The sequence below is a fragment of the Aspergillus lucknowensis genome (assembly GCF_044049455.1).
Source record: "Aspergillus lucknowensis strain CBS 449.75 chromosome Unknown BJX67scaffold_77, whole genome shotgun sequence".
NCBI lineage: Eukaryota > Fungi > Ascomycota > Eurotiomycetes > Eurotiales > Aspergillaceae > Aspergillus > Aspergillus lucknowensis.
In genome coordinates, this window is record NW_027263621.1 from 24,477 (window position 1) to 39,773 (window position 15,297).

The following is a 15,297-nucleotide window of genomic DNA, read 5'->3' on the forward strand; positions in this document are numbered from 1 at the left end:
TCTGTTGTAAAGAGCCTCGCGTATATACCATGGACTTTTTTTCTCGATGTTTTCTACCAAGCCGGTGGCGCTATACTATTCCCCCGTATCGGGTATGTCTGCCTGCTGCAAACTTTGCTCGCAACCATCCGGAGAGGGCCATTAAGCAGGTTATTGAGGTTAAAAGACGGCTGACGTATCCTATGACCCGCAAGCCATTCAGAGGTTACAGCATCTAATGGAAATTCCAGCTTCTACTACCTACACTTGGTGGGGGATATCCAAACTGAACCAACATCACGAAGGGCTACTGTGTTCTAGGGTAAGACAACCCAAGCGAGCCCTCTCAGAAAGTCTCTCACGGACGGGGAAGGAGACCCACTACAGAATTTGATAGTGATATTCTCCAGGGTGCCAATGGCTCTGAGCTGTGTGTTGACTTTTATCAACACCTCTTGGATGGACGCGTTCTTTTCCAGGTCCTCCTGGAACGGGGTGCTGGAACCCTCGCCGTACACGAGAGTTTCTAATGTCCTTAGCCGAGGGCACTCGGTTTGGATACGCTGGAGATTTTGCAGGCCCGCCTGTGTAAGCTCAATTTTTCCGGCCTGCGCTTCTACCTTCCGCAAGGCTGGAAAGGTGATGCAAAGGTGTGATAGAAACCCGACGTTCGCGGGTGCAATGCGGTCCAAGAAGGATTTCAAGAGGCTGCCTTGATGCTGCAAGGGACCAGTTTCTTCAAGGGTGAAGTGGTTCACGCCATATAGCACTGCACTGGCTTCTTTCGATATCTGCTGGTTCGTGTATAGTAATGCGAGCCATCGTCGAGGTCTTTCGGGCGCAAAGGACTCTACTCGAGAACCTGGGTCTTGGAAAAGGTAGACTGGGTGTGGCAGGGCGAGTACTCGGGTGTAGATATCATTGCGAATCGCGATAGGTAGACTCAGGAAACTGGAAGCAACCGAGGCTGTCGGCCGTGAAGGAGCACATTCAGTTGTTGAATCCAACATGATGAAAGTGAGTACGCTGATGTTATGCCGCAGCGCGTCTGGGTTCGTCGCGCGAGGGGCTGATCGCTGTCTTGCGAAGTTGGGTTAGAATGGATTTTCGGAGAAATGGAGATGTCATGTCTCACCACGTCCTGAGAATGATGATTCGAAATGCTTTGATGGTAGTTCCCGCACAATCTCCTCTGCATTCCTATTCCGGGCAACATTTCCTGTGGTAGGATAGTGTCGACCTGGAAACAATTGTCAGTGACAGATCAATTCATCACCTGACTATATGAGGATTGGCTAGTCTTATTGCTTTGTGGGACCACAGTAGAACCCGTACACAGGGCTTGGAAATCCCGTCGTGGCTGATAACCTGACAATAAGTTAATCAGTCCCACTCCATGACTGACATAGTAAAATTGTTATAGGCGAAAGCTAACGCATGACTTGGCTTGCAGCCTTGTCTAATAAGCAAGTTTTATTAACATACTACTGTGGTTGACCTTGGTGATTTTGGTTGTACAATTTTTATTCTTGAGCTTTGTACTAGGGATTGTGAAATCTGTGTATTATAATCGGACCAATACCTTACCTCGTCCTTCTTGATAGTGGAGAAATTTGTCCTGAAAGAGCAAGCGGTATATGACAATAATACTGCTTGTGTCATGTCTGGGTGCCTGGGGTGGCAGGCATCAGCCAATATATCGAGGTACGATCCAGGAGCGAGATTACATGACATTGGGGGATCCTTGGAGACTTTGGGGGCCACGCCCACGCAGGCAGGCAGCCATAAAATCCCCAGCGCGGCCATGTCACTTTGGCGAATAGCAATTAGTCTTGGCATCAGAGTTTTCAGTGCGGGGTTGTCAGCGACTTCACGAGTTCATTGAGCCGTGGGGGCCACGTCGGGTCGTCGGCGGCAGGTGTCTGGGCATCCGCAGTGACAAAAAAACCGAGTAAAAAATTTTCCAGCCCTTTCAGCTCTTTGAAAAGATATACTTTTATAACATACTTATACAAGTTAACCAATACAGTAATAATAAAGATTCTTATATTTCCTTTCTAAAATTAGTAATAAAATTAATCTGGGTCAAGCTCTGGCGGGCCGTCAAAAACAAGCCCAATTACCATGGATCGCTGATCACGGGCCGCTCCCGCTAGGGGCGGTTTCAGAAAACGTCTCCGTTTTCTCAACAGGAAGTCTTCCTGTCCGCAGGAGATCTTTCAGGGAGGTGCAGAGCAAAGTAAGAAAAATTGTTGGACGTTCCTGGTTTTGTCCTCGCCCGGGTTTTGACAAGATCCAAAACCATTACCGAGATGGGGCAATCATCTGAGGGACTCCGTAGTAGGCTACACCAACGCCTCAGTCACTTTCGAGAGAGACCCCGCGGGCGTTCGATTGAGAGCCGTTCTCGTTTATCGGAGCATACCAAGCTGGAGTACGTATCTCCATTCCATCAAGCGAATGGTGCTCATTGATGGGTAGTCCAGCTTTAGTTCCCCAACAAGCAAACCCCACCGCCAACTGGTTGCCTCTCAACCAGGCGAGCGACAATTATGAAAAGACGGCTCATATCGAAACCGGGAAAGCTGACTCCCAAGTCGACCAGAGCGATGTCCACCGGAGCCGGTATGGCGACAACACTGGAAGTGTTATTGTTACCCCAGACCTCTGGAGTGCAGCATATCGCGAGGCAATTGACAACATGAAAGAGGAAATTGACATTGCCATCTTAACGGGAAAGAGCGTTGAGCAGCTGTTCCGAGAACTCGAAGGATACGGGAAGAAAGCAGCTACCGAATCTTTATTTCTGAGGGGCGTGAACTGTCTGCACTCTTTGCAAGTCCCCCTTGAGAGGCTCAAGCTTGCACTAGATTTGGCAAGCCCACTGACAAGTCTTGAGCCAGCCACAAGTGCAGCATTCGGCGTGGTTCGTGGTGTTACTGCGGTACGATGAGTTCGTCTATAAATATCGCACGCACAAATATCAGTGAGGATTGTTGAATCAAAAGCACTAACCTAGACTAATAGATTGCTATTAGTTTTGCAACGGCTGATTTGGGCTTTGCAAAACAAATTGGAGATATGCTTGTGCAGATTTCCTATATTGATGACTGTGACACGCTTGGCCAAAAAACAGAGAGGAAAGATATTCATAAGGTAAGAATCCTATGTATGCTACCAAGAGGCCTTCTAGTATTTCTAATAGCATACAGGCGCTTGTAATGGTGTACCAAAAACTCCTGGAATTTTACAAAGCAGCGTTTGAGGTGCTAACAAAGAGAGGTCCAAAATTGATAACAAACGTGGTCTTGGACACTGGCCAACTCCCTTCCATTGTGCAAGAGTTCTTGACTTACGCCAATGCTCTCCAAGCTATTATCCAGAAAGCGACATTGGATATCATGGCGGATATCAGTTCTATGCTCTATGACCGTGAAGGTGAGATTGACACCCCGCGACTGTTGTATATATCCTGATGAATGCTAGTCGCGAGTTGGTTGGGCAGGGGGAAGCTGAGCCGCCAGAGTGAATACAATGCTTCTCTGCGTGAAATTCGGGCTGACAAGGCTTGCGAATTTTTGCTGCTCAATACGATGTTTATCAACTGGTATCGTGCTTCCGGCCCCCAGCAGTTGGCCATTGTTGGCGAGATGGGCTCTGGGAAGACCATGGCTATGGCGTTTCTTGTTGATGAGCTAAGTCGAAGAAAGGAGCATCAACTGCCCGTGCCCAAGATATGCTATTATTATTGCCGAGATGATGAGACAGGCAAGGCTGTCTATATCTACTCTGCTCTGCTTCTGTCGCTCCTTCAACAGCTCCAAGGTCTACTCAAGCCATTTGTCGACTGGTATAAGGAGGCCCAGGCTTCTGGAATTTCCGATCCTGCGAAAGATGTCCGAAAACTAGAAGAATTTCTGCAGAGACTGCTGCAATCGACTGATCGCCAAGTGCTTTTTCTTATTGACGGCCTGGATGAGTGTGACACAGATTCTCGGAACAGGCTTCTTGAGTTTTTGAAAAGCTTATCGCAAAAGAGATTCAGAGTCAAATCTATACTATCTTCTCGCCCTCAAGAAGAGATCTTGGAGCAGTTGGGCGACATGCCCAGGATTGAATTGAGTTCCGATGCTCAGCGAGACGGTATAATCGTTGAAAGAATGGTTGAAACGCAATTGCGCCACCTATCAACAGATATGAAGGCGCTAGTTATGGAAAGGCTTGGGAGTTCAGCACAGGGTAGCGCGATCTGGACGAAGATGACCGTTGCGCTTATCCGAATAAAGAATATCCGTGCAATCGGTCCGATGAGACGCTTCTTGGAAGGAATACCACTTCCTGACCAGCTTTCAGAGCTATACAGGACATTGCTCCTCCGTTGCACTTTGAGTGATTCTGAAAACCAGGAGTTTGCTGCTATAGCTCTGAAACTCCTTGCCGTTTCTCAGCGGCCGTTGAGCATACTAGAGCTCGCCTGGGCGGTCGCCTTGGGTGTGGCTCAGGATGTAAGCACAATAGGCGCTCTCGCTGAGCGCGTGGACCCCCAGCGAGTTATGAGTCTTATCAATCCTTTCATTGCCGCCGTTGATTTTAGCGACCTCAAGAAGCGTCAAGTTCGATTCGTGCACCAATCAGCAAAGGAGTTCGTCATGAAAGAGTCTGCTTCCTATCGGCCTTGCTTGCCTGGTTTGGCGATATCAGGGATCGACCAAAGCGTCCCTGCTCAGTGTTTGGAGGGTCTCGAGGCCTTTGCTTTAGCTATTTGCGTTAGATACCTTCTCTTGGATGATGTCGACGATCGAGACTTGTTCTCCGAGGAGCAAATGGCAATCGCAGAACTGCCCCACGAAATTGAGCTATTCACCGATAACGAGCAGCCGGTTGAATACAATCCATACTGCACATGGGAAACATGGGAAGAAGACATGGTTCACTATGACCCGGCTGATCGGGGCTTCGGCGAGTTCTTCGTTTACGCATCCAGCCACTGGCTTGACCATTTTGGTGCGGCTACGTTCGGTGGAGCGCCTCTTCCGAGTCTCGCAAGCATCGAGACCCTCTGCCGAGCCGGCTCGACTCGACTTCGCAATTGGACGCAACAGAACTGCCGTCCTGGCTGTGCGATTCTCGCCAGATTTGAGTTTGAGAGTAGTCTATATGACCCCCTGAGCATAGCTGCGCTCTACGGCTCAGACGTTATCCTCCGTGGCATGCTGGAGAACTCGGACTTCGACGACGGTAGTTTTCTGCCAAACACGGCGATGCAGGCCGCTAGTGAAGTTCTACAGCGGGGGGTCGCGCCAAGACTAAGGATGCTCTTCTTCGATGATCGGTTGCGTTGTCATCTGCAGACCCTTGACTTTTTCCAACTCATTATACGACACTGTCACAATCCGGTTATACAACATCTTGATTGGGACGCTGTATTTGACCTTGTCAATTGTGTATCTGATAAACTGGCTGAGGAAAAATGGGGAAACGAACTCTTGTGCCTAGCTGCAAGCGCACGTTGCATGCCTTTGGTTCACCGGTTGGTCACCAACGCTCAGCATCATGCCGGGCTAAAGGAGGAATTGGTGCTCGGGTCTCGACTCGAGCGCCAATGGTCGATTGAAAACCCACCTCATCAGTCGATTGGAGAGGCGGTTCTCGAAAACCATATCGATGTGGTGGAGTACTTACTGGGGGAGGACTTCGAAGTCCATCTTCGGTACCTCAACTCCCGCGGCGAAAACGTCTTGCATCTAGCATCTAAACTCTGCAACCCGGAGATGTACAGTCTCTTAGTCCCTCGCTTCCAGGAAGGTACCCATCAGACGGATCATATCGGAGATACCCCGCTGGTGCGTATTATCATGAATTCTTCTACGCCAGGGAACCGGTACGAGTCAGCAAAAATACTGCTGCTGAAAAGCGGAATCGACTGGGAGAGACTAACCTGGGATGGACAACAACATCCACTGCGGCTAGCAGTGCAGCTGGGTGACCTCGAGATGTGTCGTGTTTTGATCAGCGCTGGCAAGATGAATCCACTTGGCGCTCTGAGCCGTGATGGCGATGGCCGACTCGCTCTGAAGGATGAGCCGGCTGGGAATGAGGGACATAGGCGTCAGATTTTGCGGCTGCTATGTGCACATCTCGAAAGCATTGAGGCTCAATGTTAGGCCAGTTTTGCATAGTTAGCATGTTGGCATATTGGTTAACAACTACGGGAACTCCAACTGAAATCTAGTCAGGATGTTTTTGCTACTACGGAGAAATCAAGCCTCAATTAAAGTGTATATCCAGAGAGGAATTATCTTGGCAAATGAGCTTTATTCAGAAGCCCTAAGAGGAGACCCACCTTCTTAGCGAAGTACTACACGAGACGACAGTGCCAAAGAAACGCACACGCCGGAAGGAGGACAGGGTCGTGCCTTCCCGACTAGGTTAAGTTGGTGCGGCAAAGAAAAGGAAGGAATGATGCACTATATTTTCTCCAAAGGAGAAGGTACGGTATGTACCGAGTCGTACTTGCTATATTTGGTCAATCATCTTGACGCAGTATATGGAAGGTGCGACCCATTGAGGTCATGGAAGCGGGCAGGGCCGCGCTTTCCTGACTTTGGGCTCTAGATTATATATTTCAGTCTCCCGCGTTCCAACTTCACATTGTGTTCACTATTGGGACTCGATCTTGATGTATGTACAGCATGCGTGTCTGCATTCACTCTGGTTGCCTGTGGCACTAGCATCCCTGGCACTTGGAAATCTTGAAAGGAAAAACCATCAAGTCTATCAGAGGCTTGACAGTGAGAGAGATCTAATCCTCAGCCCTGTAGCATATGTCATAAGTGGAAAGTCCATGTTAACCGGGGTATGTGGGATCTTGCTCCTTTATTTCGTGGTCCTAATTCTGTTGGTTAGGTTTATTGAAGACCTTCAGAGAAGGATTGCCATATTGGAATGAGATGAGCATGACTTGTCTAGCCTCCAGAGCTCTGTGGAGCAGGAAAGATCAAGGCCTGATGCTGTGGCCTGATGATGGTATGGCGTACGGCCACTGTTTCATGACGTACAGCTTAGGGACGGACAATCTCCCCATGCCGGAAGAACGACCACCTCAGAGTCTAGGTGGTGTAGAGTTGATGAATCCTTTATCTACCGGTCCATCTACTTTTACGACCTCTGTGGCTGGAAGAACGTGTAAGTTCTGACTCTTGCATCACTCAACGAAGAGACTCACGGCCATGGCAGTTTACTTCGGGCCCTGATCCAACTGGTCTTTTGCCCGAAGAATACTGAGCATAGGAATTGCACGGAGATTGTGGATATTGCCAGAATGTGATCGTATGATGCCGGTCTCGTTCCTCTTGTCTTCAATAAGGGCGCGGAGGGGAAATGGACCAGGAACCGGAAAATGCCAGGACGGATACGGCACAAACATGCGCAGAAGGACAAGCAGAGGGTATCTGTGCTCGCTCAGGCGACCAAGACTGCTGCGGAGTCTGAGAGGTGACTCCTAGTAACGAAGCCATGTCTGGAAGCGCTGCCATAGAGATATCTTCGGTCGGGGACGACGAGGGCGGGGAGGCATCAAACTTGGAGAACAGTGATTGGGGAAAGTGAAGTTGTGAAGAAGCGAAAGTTGGGGATTGGGACAACAGAAAGTGCTTGGTGCCTCAGGATGCAGTATATACCGTGGACGTTGAACAATGATGAGGGGAAATATGGAAACAAACTGGAAAGTGGGGAAGACATCGGCCTGTGGCCGTGTACCCATGTCTTTTACACAGACAGGCCGGGGATAAAAACTGTCTCAATTCTCTTGTATGCGTGTGGACTGTAGCTCTGAATAAGCATTGTTAAACTCAATCGGCTTCCAATGTGAAGGTGTTGGGGGTATTTAAAGTCAAAGAATCTCCCTGCTCTCATTCTACTATATTTGGATTAGCTCAACACAAACACTAGTCCCAGAATAGGTTGGCATAAAAGCAAGTGAAGTGTGAACATCTTAATTGTCAGCAATACCTATCTCTACAAAACCGGTACGTCTGACACGATTCAAGTTGATATGATGCACTAAGCTCCATAGCTTCGCAGAGCTCAGAATATTGGTCTTGGTAGTACATAGCACGGTTCCTGTTTTCGTCAGCACTGTAGGTAATTGGCGTTCTGTCGTCTTCGAAATCATCCAGTACAAGCGCGACGGTCTGTAGAGCGGGCAAAATTGACAGAGTTAGCGAAGATGATATGTCCCAGTCTCCCCATTCCGTATCCTCAACGAGGAGAATCCTGAATTGAGTAATAGAAGTCTGGTAGGAAGCTTGTAGCTCCTTCAGGCGTTCAGAATCACTTGTGATGTCGCAGCTCAACCAGAGAAGGTCTCGAAGCGGATTAAAATAGAAAGAGCATTCTGGCAAATCTGGATGTTGAATCAAGGCATATGATTTTAGTGTATGCAGGCGGGATTCTTGACATATCCAGAGAGCGATTGGAGGCAGATACTTCTCCAATGGGAACTTTGTCTCCAAGTGTCTCGAGCTGAAATCTCTCCGCAGGAGTGTACCAAGGGCGCTGACAGGACGAAGTATGGTGAATTCTTTGTATCCAGCGTCGTCAGCTAATTCCGTTGATTCGTCATCAATATCGTCCTTGAAGTCAGAGCGTTCGTTGTCATCAAATTCCTCCCGGATTGCAGCTTCGATAACCTGCGCTGCAGGCCATGTATATTCCCAGATCTTTAAGCGTAGTTCAATTGGAAGGATTGCGAAGGGGGACACACGGTAAGAGATGGAATATGTATCGTCAACCCTCTCGGGGATTGGCTCCTGCCTTTCTGCCGCTTTGGTCGCGGATATTGTCGAGATATCGCGTTCTAACCTCGGACGCTTTCGTGGAATGGGGTTATCAAAGGGTTGCCTTTCCATCATCATACTAAAGCAGGTTAGTTAGAGTAAATAATTGCAGTAATGTTTCCTGACTGCTTACCTGGATTATTTGACGGCAGGCGGTCCAGATCCCGGACGGAGCAACGAGAGGGTGATTACAAGAGAAGAAATGGTGGGGTGAGCGCCTCTTCAACGAAACCGCACCGGCAGCAACGATCACATGATGTGTAACACGTGAGAGGACAGGCAGCAGCCCGCATCAGCTGATCCTGGCATATATGAGACATGCCGAGAGCTGTAGAGGTTTTGAGAACTTTCCTACTCAATTGCCCACTCGCCTGCATCTCACAGCCTTAGACTACCTTCATCCGGCCTGCACTTTCACTTTGCATTTAACACCGTCCTTGAACTGCCGTCCAGTCCTCTTCCGGAATGTCGAAGGTACCAAAGGAAGGTAGGTTGTATGCGAATTTGACAATTCTATTATTGACACATCAGAACCCACCGGTGTAGATTCTGCTCAAACCTCCATTCAACCTTGTATATCCACACCCTCTGATTGGCTTGTGATTGGCTGAGATCCATCAAGCCGCACCATTCCTCGCCCCTCTGGTTCTCAAGCACTTCGCTGAGGGTGTTACAAACTTCAGATTTCGACCACCGCCCTTGGAGTGATTTCCGATCCTTTCCAGCAAACATCCGACCGAATCCCACCTCAATCTCTTCCCATGAAAGCCCTCAGTGCATCAATTCACGGAGAAGCTTGTCTTCGGAATCGGGCCTGTTGGCGGCTTGGGAATGAAAGAGATGCTTTTACCCTTGACCTTGCCCTTGTTTTAGAGCCGCGTGCGACCCACCGGTTAGGGGATTTACCCCTCCATTTCCTTCAAGGGAGAATTGCAAATCTCTTGAAAACACCGGACCTTCGAAACCAGATTTTTGACTCTTAGTCCACCCGGCCAGACCATTCCCGGGCTCACTGTCTAAGATGGAAAGCGCAGTATACACAATTATTTTGACTTTGCTACTTGGTTTAGGGTTTGTTACAGTTCGCACGGGCGGGGGGTGGAGATCACTCTTCCTGCCAGAGACGCGGCACGGAGACACCAAAAAAAGCCCGCTCGAGAATGATCTCAAGCCCGACCAAAGCTCCACTTCTCAATCCTTTCCATTCCCCGCAAGTACCGCTATACCGTCTGCTCCCCCGCAAGCGATCCTTCCTTCCAAGAAATCTACAGATTACACTATCGCCTGGATCTGCGCCATATCAACCGAATACGTGGCAGCTCAAGAATTTCTCGATAAAGAGCACGATGGACCGGACTTTGTGTCGCCAGGCGACACAAATAATTACACATTGGGCGAGATCGGAGAGCATAACGTCGTCATCGCTGTCTTACCCGATGGCGAATACGGAACCGCTGTCGCGGCCACCGTAGCCACGAACATGCAGAATAGCTTCCCAAACATTCAAATCGGGTTACTGGTTGGCATCGGTGGCGGTGTTCCAAGCGAGAGGCATGACATTCGCCTAGGCGACGTTGTTGTTAGTGCACCCCGGGACGGTAAAGGTGTGTGTTCCAGTATGATTTTGGCAAGACAATGCAGGGTCGTTCCTTCCAACACACTCGGTTCCTTAATCAGCCTCCGATGGCGCTCCGTACTGCACTAACAGAACTGCAAGTGCAATACAAGAGAAAGGGGCCCTATATTGAGAGAACAATCGACAGCATTCTGAACCGGAACCCAAGGCTTCGACAAGAGTATGGACGGCCGCCGGGAAACGCTGATACCCTGTTCCGAGCCGAAGTGATCCATAACCCAAAGGGTTGTGCGGAATTCTGTGCTAGTAATCCATCGAATATCCTCCAGCGGCCAGCACGAGCTCCAAACGAACCGAATCCAGCTATTCATTATGGGCTCCTCGCTTCTGCAAACCAAGTGATGAAGGATGCATTGGTGTGCGATCAGCTGGCAGCTAAGAATGACATTCTCTGTTTTGAAATGGAGGCCGCGGGGTTGATGAATCAGTTCCCCTGTCTTGTTATTCGCGGTATATGTGAGTATTCGGACTCGCATAAGAATAAAGAGTGGCAGGGCTTTGCAGCGATGACAGCAGCTGCATATGCGAAAGATATAATCTGCCAGATTCGTCCAAGTTCCATTCAGGCCGAGAAGAAGCTCAGCGAAATTGTACTTGGTATTTACGAGTTTTAAGAATCATAATTTTAATATGTGCTAATCATATCTCCAGGCCTTCATAATACTGTCAAAGAGAATCGGGACTTAGCAAAGCAGATCCTGGACAATGCAAAGAAGCAGCTCAAAGCCCAGAACGATTTTGCCAGGGAAAGGTTGTCCGACAAAGAAGAAAAGTGCCACCAGTTGTTCCGCCTCACTAGTGACAGCGGGGGTGAAACCACGTATGAGTGGTATAAGAATCGAGTGGAGGAGAGGGTTGACAACACGTGTCTGTGGTTCCTACAGCACGAGAACTTCCGGAAGTGGTTGCAAGCTGAGTCCGGCCCTCTGCTAGTCTCAGCGGATCCTGGCTGTGGAAAGTCAGTGCTGGCCCGGTACCTGGTTGACAATTACCTGCCGCGCTTGGCAACAATCTGCTACTTCTTCAAAGACAAGGTCCAGGAGAGAGTCCGGCAGGCACTTTGTGCGCTGCTTCACCAACTCTTCTCCCAGAAGCCGCATCTGATCAAACATGCCATGCCAGAGTACAGCAAAGATGGGGAAGGTCTGATAGAGCTGCTTGATACAGCCGTAGACGTTATTGCCGGTATCGGACCAGGAACCGGCGGCATAATGTTTCTCTATATCCGCATACGGATCAGAGAGGTAGACTTCGCCCGTTTCCGGTCGCACATTGGCAAAGGCGTAGAAAACGTGGGTGAGGTGGTCAACCGGGAGATCCTGGGGGTTGTAACGAGGGCCGTATGTTGCCTAGGGAAGATATATAGGTAGCCATTCTCTCCAGCGGCATCAGGTACACATACCCAGTTCACAAAGTACGCCACAGATCGATATCCTTTCCGATAGGTTTCCGTCTCATTGGTGGCGAGATTGTCGCGACGAAGGAATTGTCCCTGGGCGATATGACCAGCCAGACTAATGAGTAAAATGAATGCGGATTGAAATCGCATGGCTTGTAGAGAAAAAGTATCGCTCTTCGGACTTTCTCTCTATCTCTGAGATAATCAAAGTGTTTTATCAGAAGCAGAGTGTTGTAGCACTGTAAGAAAGAGACACTACCTTTATTTCGGTTCGTCTGGATATAAATGATCGGAGTCACACACATTGGGTCTGGGGGAGTTCACTTTCCTGATTCCTTAAGAGTGTGGAGAAAGGAGAGAGAAAGAAGACCCAGTTTCAGCACACTCATCTTGCAGGCGTTGTGATTTGAATGCCCCTCCATTATCAGACGATTGAGAGTTGCTGGCTCGGACTAGGTTGAAGTCCACGCAATCGCAAATTAACCGCGTGTCTGCAGCATGTACTTACGCTACATATAAATGCGGCTTAGCGTTGAAGGGTCGCGAGCGGCTGCGCGCTACTGAACCACCCTCAACTAACTGACAGGAACTTTCCTTCTGAAGGAGGAGTCTTAGATAAAGGTAGTTGTCTGATTGGCTGGGAAAGATATCCAGCGGGCAGTTGGGAACTTTCAGGCGTGGTCATGCTCGACATTCGTCCCATCATGATTGGGCGTGACACGCCAAGCGATTCCCACAAGAAAGCCCGCTGCTTGTTCAAACGCGCTCAGGCGAGCAACCCTGCTGATAACCGAGCAATCCATTAAATACATCCGCTCGATGGTTTGCAGCCAAATCCCGATTTCTCTTTGATCCCGCCTGCTGCTACATTCACCGCAGATTATGAAGGCATCCATTCAGATGTGGCTGCATGAGCGCTGTGGTTGACGTTCCACACCATTCAATGGTCTGTGTTCATCAGTTTGACCGCAGTCTGGACCGTTGGGAATGGAATCGCCAGGCCGAGTCATTTTTCCTCTGACATAGCGCTGGGGCTGTAGAGCATCTCGAGAGAAAGACGTAGGAAATGGTAGCCCTGCTATTCACCTGCTTCTCTCACCATCGCTGCTGGTGACAAAAATTTAGGAACCGGAACGACCGTCAGATACTCCAGGATCAAAGGTACCCCTGCTGGTTCCTGGCCCTAGATCGACCCTAACATAAAACTTTTCCTAGGAATCGGTGCGCTCGTCACGACCTTCGGCGTAGGAGAGCTGTCTGCCATCAACGCTATCGCTGGTGCCTATGCCGAACGCGCCCCTGTCGTCCACATCGTCGGCACCCCCATCCGCCCGTCGCAGGAGTCGCGAGCGCGCATCCACCATACCTTTATCGATGGCGAATACGAGCGCTTCGATCGCATGCAAGAACATATAACCGTCGCGCAAACCATTATAAATGATATTCGCTCCGCACCCGCCGAAATCGATCGTGTCTTGCAGCAATGTCTTCTCCACAGCCGACCCGTTCGTATCGCGGTTCCTCTCGACATGGTCGCGCTCCGTGTCCCACGAAATGGCCTACAGACAAAACTCTCGATTCCACTGGGAGCGCGGCAGCCGAAGGTTGAAGAGAAGGCACTGAATGCTGTGTTGGGCAGGATATACAATGCAAGGAAACCGCTGATTCTGGTGGACGGTGAATCTCGGTCGGCGGGAATACTAGACGAGGTGGACCACCTCGTAAATGCCACAGAATGGCCGACGCTGACGTTGGGATTTGGCACGGGCTTGGTTGATGAGACTCTGCCCAACGTCTACGGCGTTTTTATCACCGCAACACAAGGGGTTTGTCGATTCATGCGATCTTGTGCTCAGCTTTGGCCCGCATTACAGCAACACCAACACCTACATTTTCCAGACTATTCCGAAGCAAGACATCACTATCGCCGTCAACGCCACGTCAATCCACGTCGGTAGCGATATCTTCCGCGATTTACCAGCCAGCACATTCCTCCCGCAGCTCATCGGCCGCCTCCACCTGGACAAAGTGTCCAAGCATACCCCGAATCTCATCCATCCTAGCTCCATCGCGCCGCCCCCGGTCTCAAGCACTGATCTTGTCACACAGGTCGGCGGCTTCTGGCATAGAATGTCTTCCTTTTTCCAAGAAGGCGACATCATCCTTGCCGAAGCTGGCACCGCCGCTTACGGTTCAAATCTCTTTCATCGTCCACGGAATTCCCGACTCTTCAAGGCCGTCACCTGGCTTTCAATTGGATACATGCTGCCTGCGACTCTCGATGCTAGTCTAGCACAACACGACCTCATCGGTCGCTCCGAGTACTACAATCTGCTCGAGGCGCGGTCCATCCTCATCGGCGACGGAAGTTTTCAGCTGACCGCGCAGGAACTTGCGACCATAATTCACCGAAAGCTCAATGTCATCATCTTCCTCATTAACAACGAGGGCTATACGATCGAGCGCTGCATTCACGGCCGGGAAGCACGGTATAACGATATCACGCCCTGGCGATACCTGAAGGGGCCCGAGTTCTTCGGGGCTCCGACTGACGGGGAATATGCGGCACATACGTGGGAAGTCTGGGCGTGGGGTGATTTAGAGAAGGCATTGACGGATGAGAGAATGCTGAAGGGCAAGGGGGTGCGGATGGTCGAGGTCTTCATGGAAAGGCTGGATGCGCCACCACCGCTGGACACCGTCTTGAATGCCCAGATACAGCGAGAGAAGGAGGAGCAGTAATGGCAGACTAGAAATAACTCATTATGTGCATACCTCCACTGTAGATAAACCAGGGAGCTGCCATAGAAGGTCATTAGTTCTAATCTATAAAAGGTTTCCAATCTCACTGAATTACATTGAATGCTTTCCCCTCTCCCCCGCGTCCTCCTCGCCTACGATGCTAGGATTAGTCTTCCTACCTACAATCAACCCCATACTGCCACCGCGTCCTCCCAGTATCTCGATTTTCGCTCCCACTCCCCGAAACAACCATCCCCTCATATCCACCCGTTCAGTTTTTCGCATAAACAACCTATTCTCCGTTCCCAAAGTCCGATCAATCGGTCCGGCAATGAGCTAACTCGGTCTGCAGCTCTCCGCTTGGGCGTTATCAGATCGATCTAATCTTATCAGATTGCTCAAGCTCGAGACGGAGAAGGCCTCCGGCGTCGGATATGTAATCGTCTTGTCCCCGAGAGCACCTTGTGTTGGATGAATATAGGGCCGATGAGGGCAATTAAGTGGCGAGCAGAGCGGGGAGAAGCGACGAGAGCCAGTCTCATGATATCATCGACGAGTTGTGATGGTTCGAGCGTATCTCCGTTTGACATGGCGGGGTTAGTCGGACACGAACATTTGATTCCATTCTGGCGGCCAGTCGATCTATCCATCCGCTGAAGAACTTTCCCGAAGCTCGAATGTCGAAGGAGGTCGCTTCAAAGCAT

General features: G+C 49.9%; 5 protein-coding genes across 5 annotated transcripts; 3 read left to right on the forward strand and 2 right to left on the reverse strand.

Annotated features, from left to right (window-relative positions):
* Positions 1-104: 104 nt before the first annotated feature.
* BJX67DRAFT_317160 (uncharacterized protein) lies at positions 105-1,143 on the reverse strand. The gene is made up of 2 exons (XM_071027252.1): positions 1,115-1,143; positions 105-1,059 (listed from the first exon to the last, which is right to left on the reverse strand). The coding sequence occupies exon 2, from the start codon at positions 987-989 to the stop codon at positions 297-299; it is 693 nt and encodes a 230-aa protein (XP_070880898.1). The 5' UTR covers positions 990-1,059; positions 1,115-1,143; the 3' UTR covers positions 105-296.
* Positions 1,144-2,169: 1,026 nt separating this feature from the next.
* BJX67DRAFT_367453 (uncharacterized protein) lies at positions 2,170-6,382 on the forward strand. Its single transcript, XM_071030526.1, has 4 exons — positions 2,170-2,923; positions 3,007-3,135; positions 3,192-3,417; positions 3,466-6,382. The coding sequence occupies exons 1-4, from the start codon at positions 2,453-2,455 to the stop codon at positions 6,141-6,143; spliced, it is 3,504 nt and encodes a 1,167-aa protein (XP_070880899.1). The 5' UTR covers positions 2,170-2,452; the 3' UTR covers positions 6,144-6,382.
* A 1,478-nt stretch (positions 6,383-7,860) lies between these two features.
* On the reverse strand, positions 7,861-9,011 carry BJX67DRAFT_317200 (2EXR domain-containing protein). The gene has a single exon (XM_071027253.1). The coding sequence runs from the start codon at positions 8,892-8,894 to the stop codon at positions 7,980-7,982; it is 915 nt and encodes a 304-aa protein (XP_070880900.1). The 5' UTR covers positions 8,895-9,011; the 3' UTR covers positions 7,861-7,979.
* A 965-nt stretch (positions 9,012-9,976) lies between these two features.
* Positions 9,977-12,183, forward strand: BJX67DRAFT_375645 (nucleoside phosphorylase domain-containing protein; the record flags this gene model as incomplete). Its single annotated transcript, XM_071031725.1, has 4 exons — positions 9,977-10,030; positions 10,078-10,422; positions 10,458-11,059; positions 12,147-12,183. 4 exons carry the CDS (start codon positions 9,977-9,979, stop codon positions 12,181-12,183), a joined length of 1,038 nt encoding a protein of 345 aa, XP_070880901.1.
* Positions 12,184-13,056: 873 nt separating this feature from the next.
* On the forward strand, positions 13,057-14,593 carry BJX67DRAFT_391650 (thiamine diphosphate-binding protein; the record flags this gene model as incomplete). Its single annotated transcript, XM_071034824.1, has 2 exons — positions 13,057-13,677; positions 13,751-14,593. Coding segments are annotated over 2 exons (1,464 nt in total), but the record flags the coding sequence as incomplete, so codon positions are not given.
* Between the last annotated feature and the right edge of the window lie 704 nt (positions 14,594-15,297).

Bases quoted from the DNA above. Each gene is read 5' to 3' on its own strand.
- BJX67DRAFT_317160 (XM_071027252.1), bottom strand. From the start codon at position 989: ATGTTGGATTCAACAACTGAATGTGCTCCTTCACGGCCGACAGCCTCG.
- BJX67DRAFT_317200 (XM_071027253.1), bottom strand. From the start codon at position 8,894: ATGATGATGGAAAGGCAACCCTTTGATAACCCCATTCCACGAAAGCGT.
- BJX67DRAFT_367453 (XM_071030526.1), top strand. From the start codon at position 2,453: ATGGGTAGTCCAGCTTTAGTTCCCCAACAAGCAAACCCCACCGCCAAC. The intron at 2,924-3,006 runs GTACGATGAGTT...CTAGACTAATAG, and splicing joins TGGTTCGTGGTGTTACTGCG to ATTGCTATTAGTTTTGCAAC. The intron at 3,418-3,465 runs GTGAGATTGACA...GATGAATGCTAG, and splicing joins TATGCTCTATGACCGTGAAG to TCGCGAGTTGGTTGGGCAGG.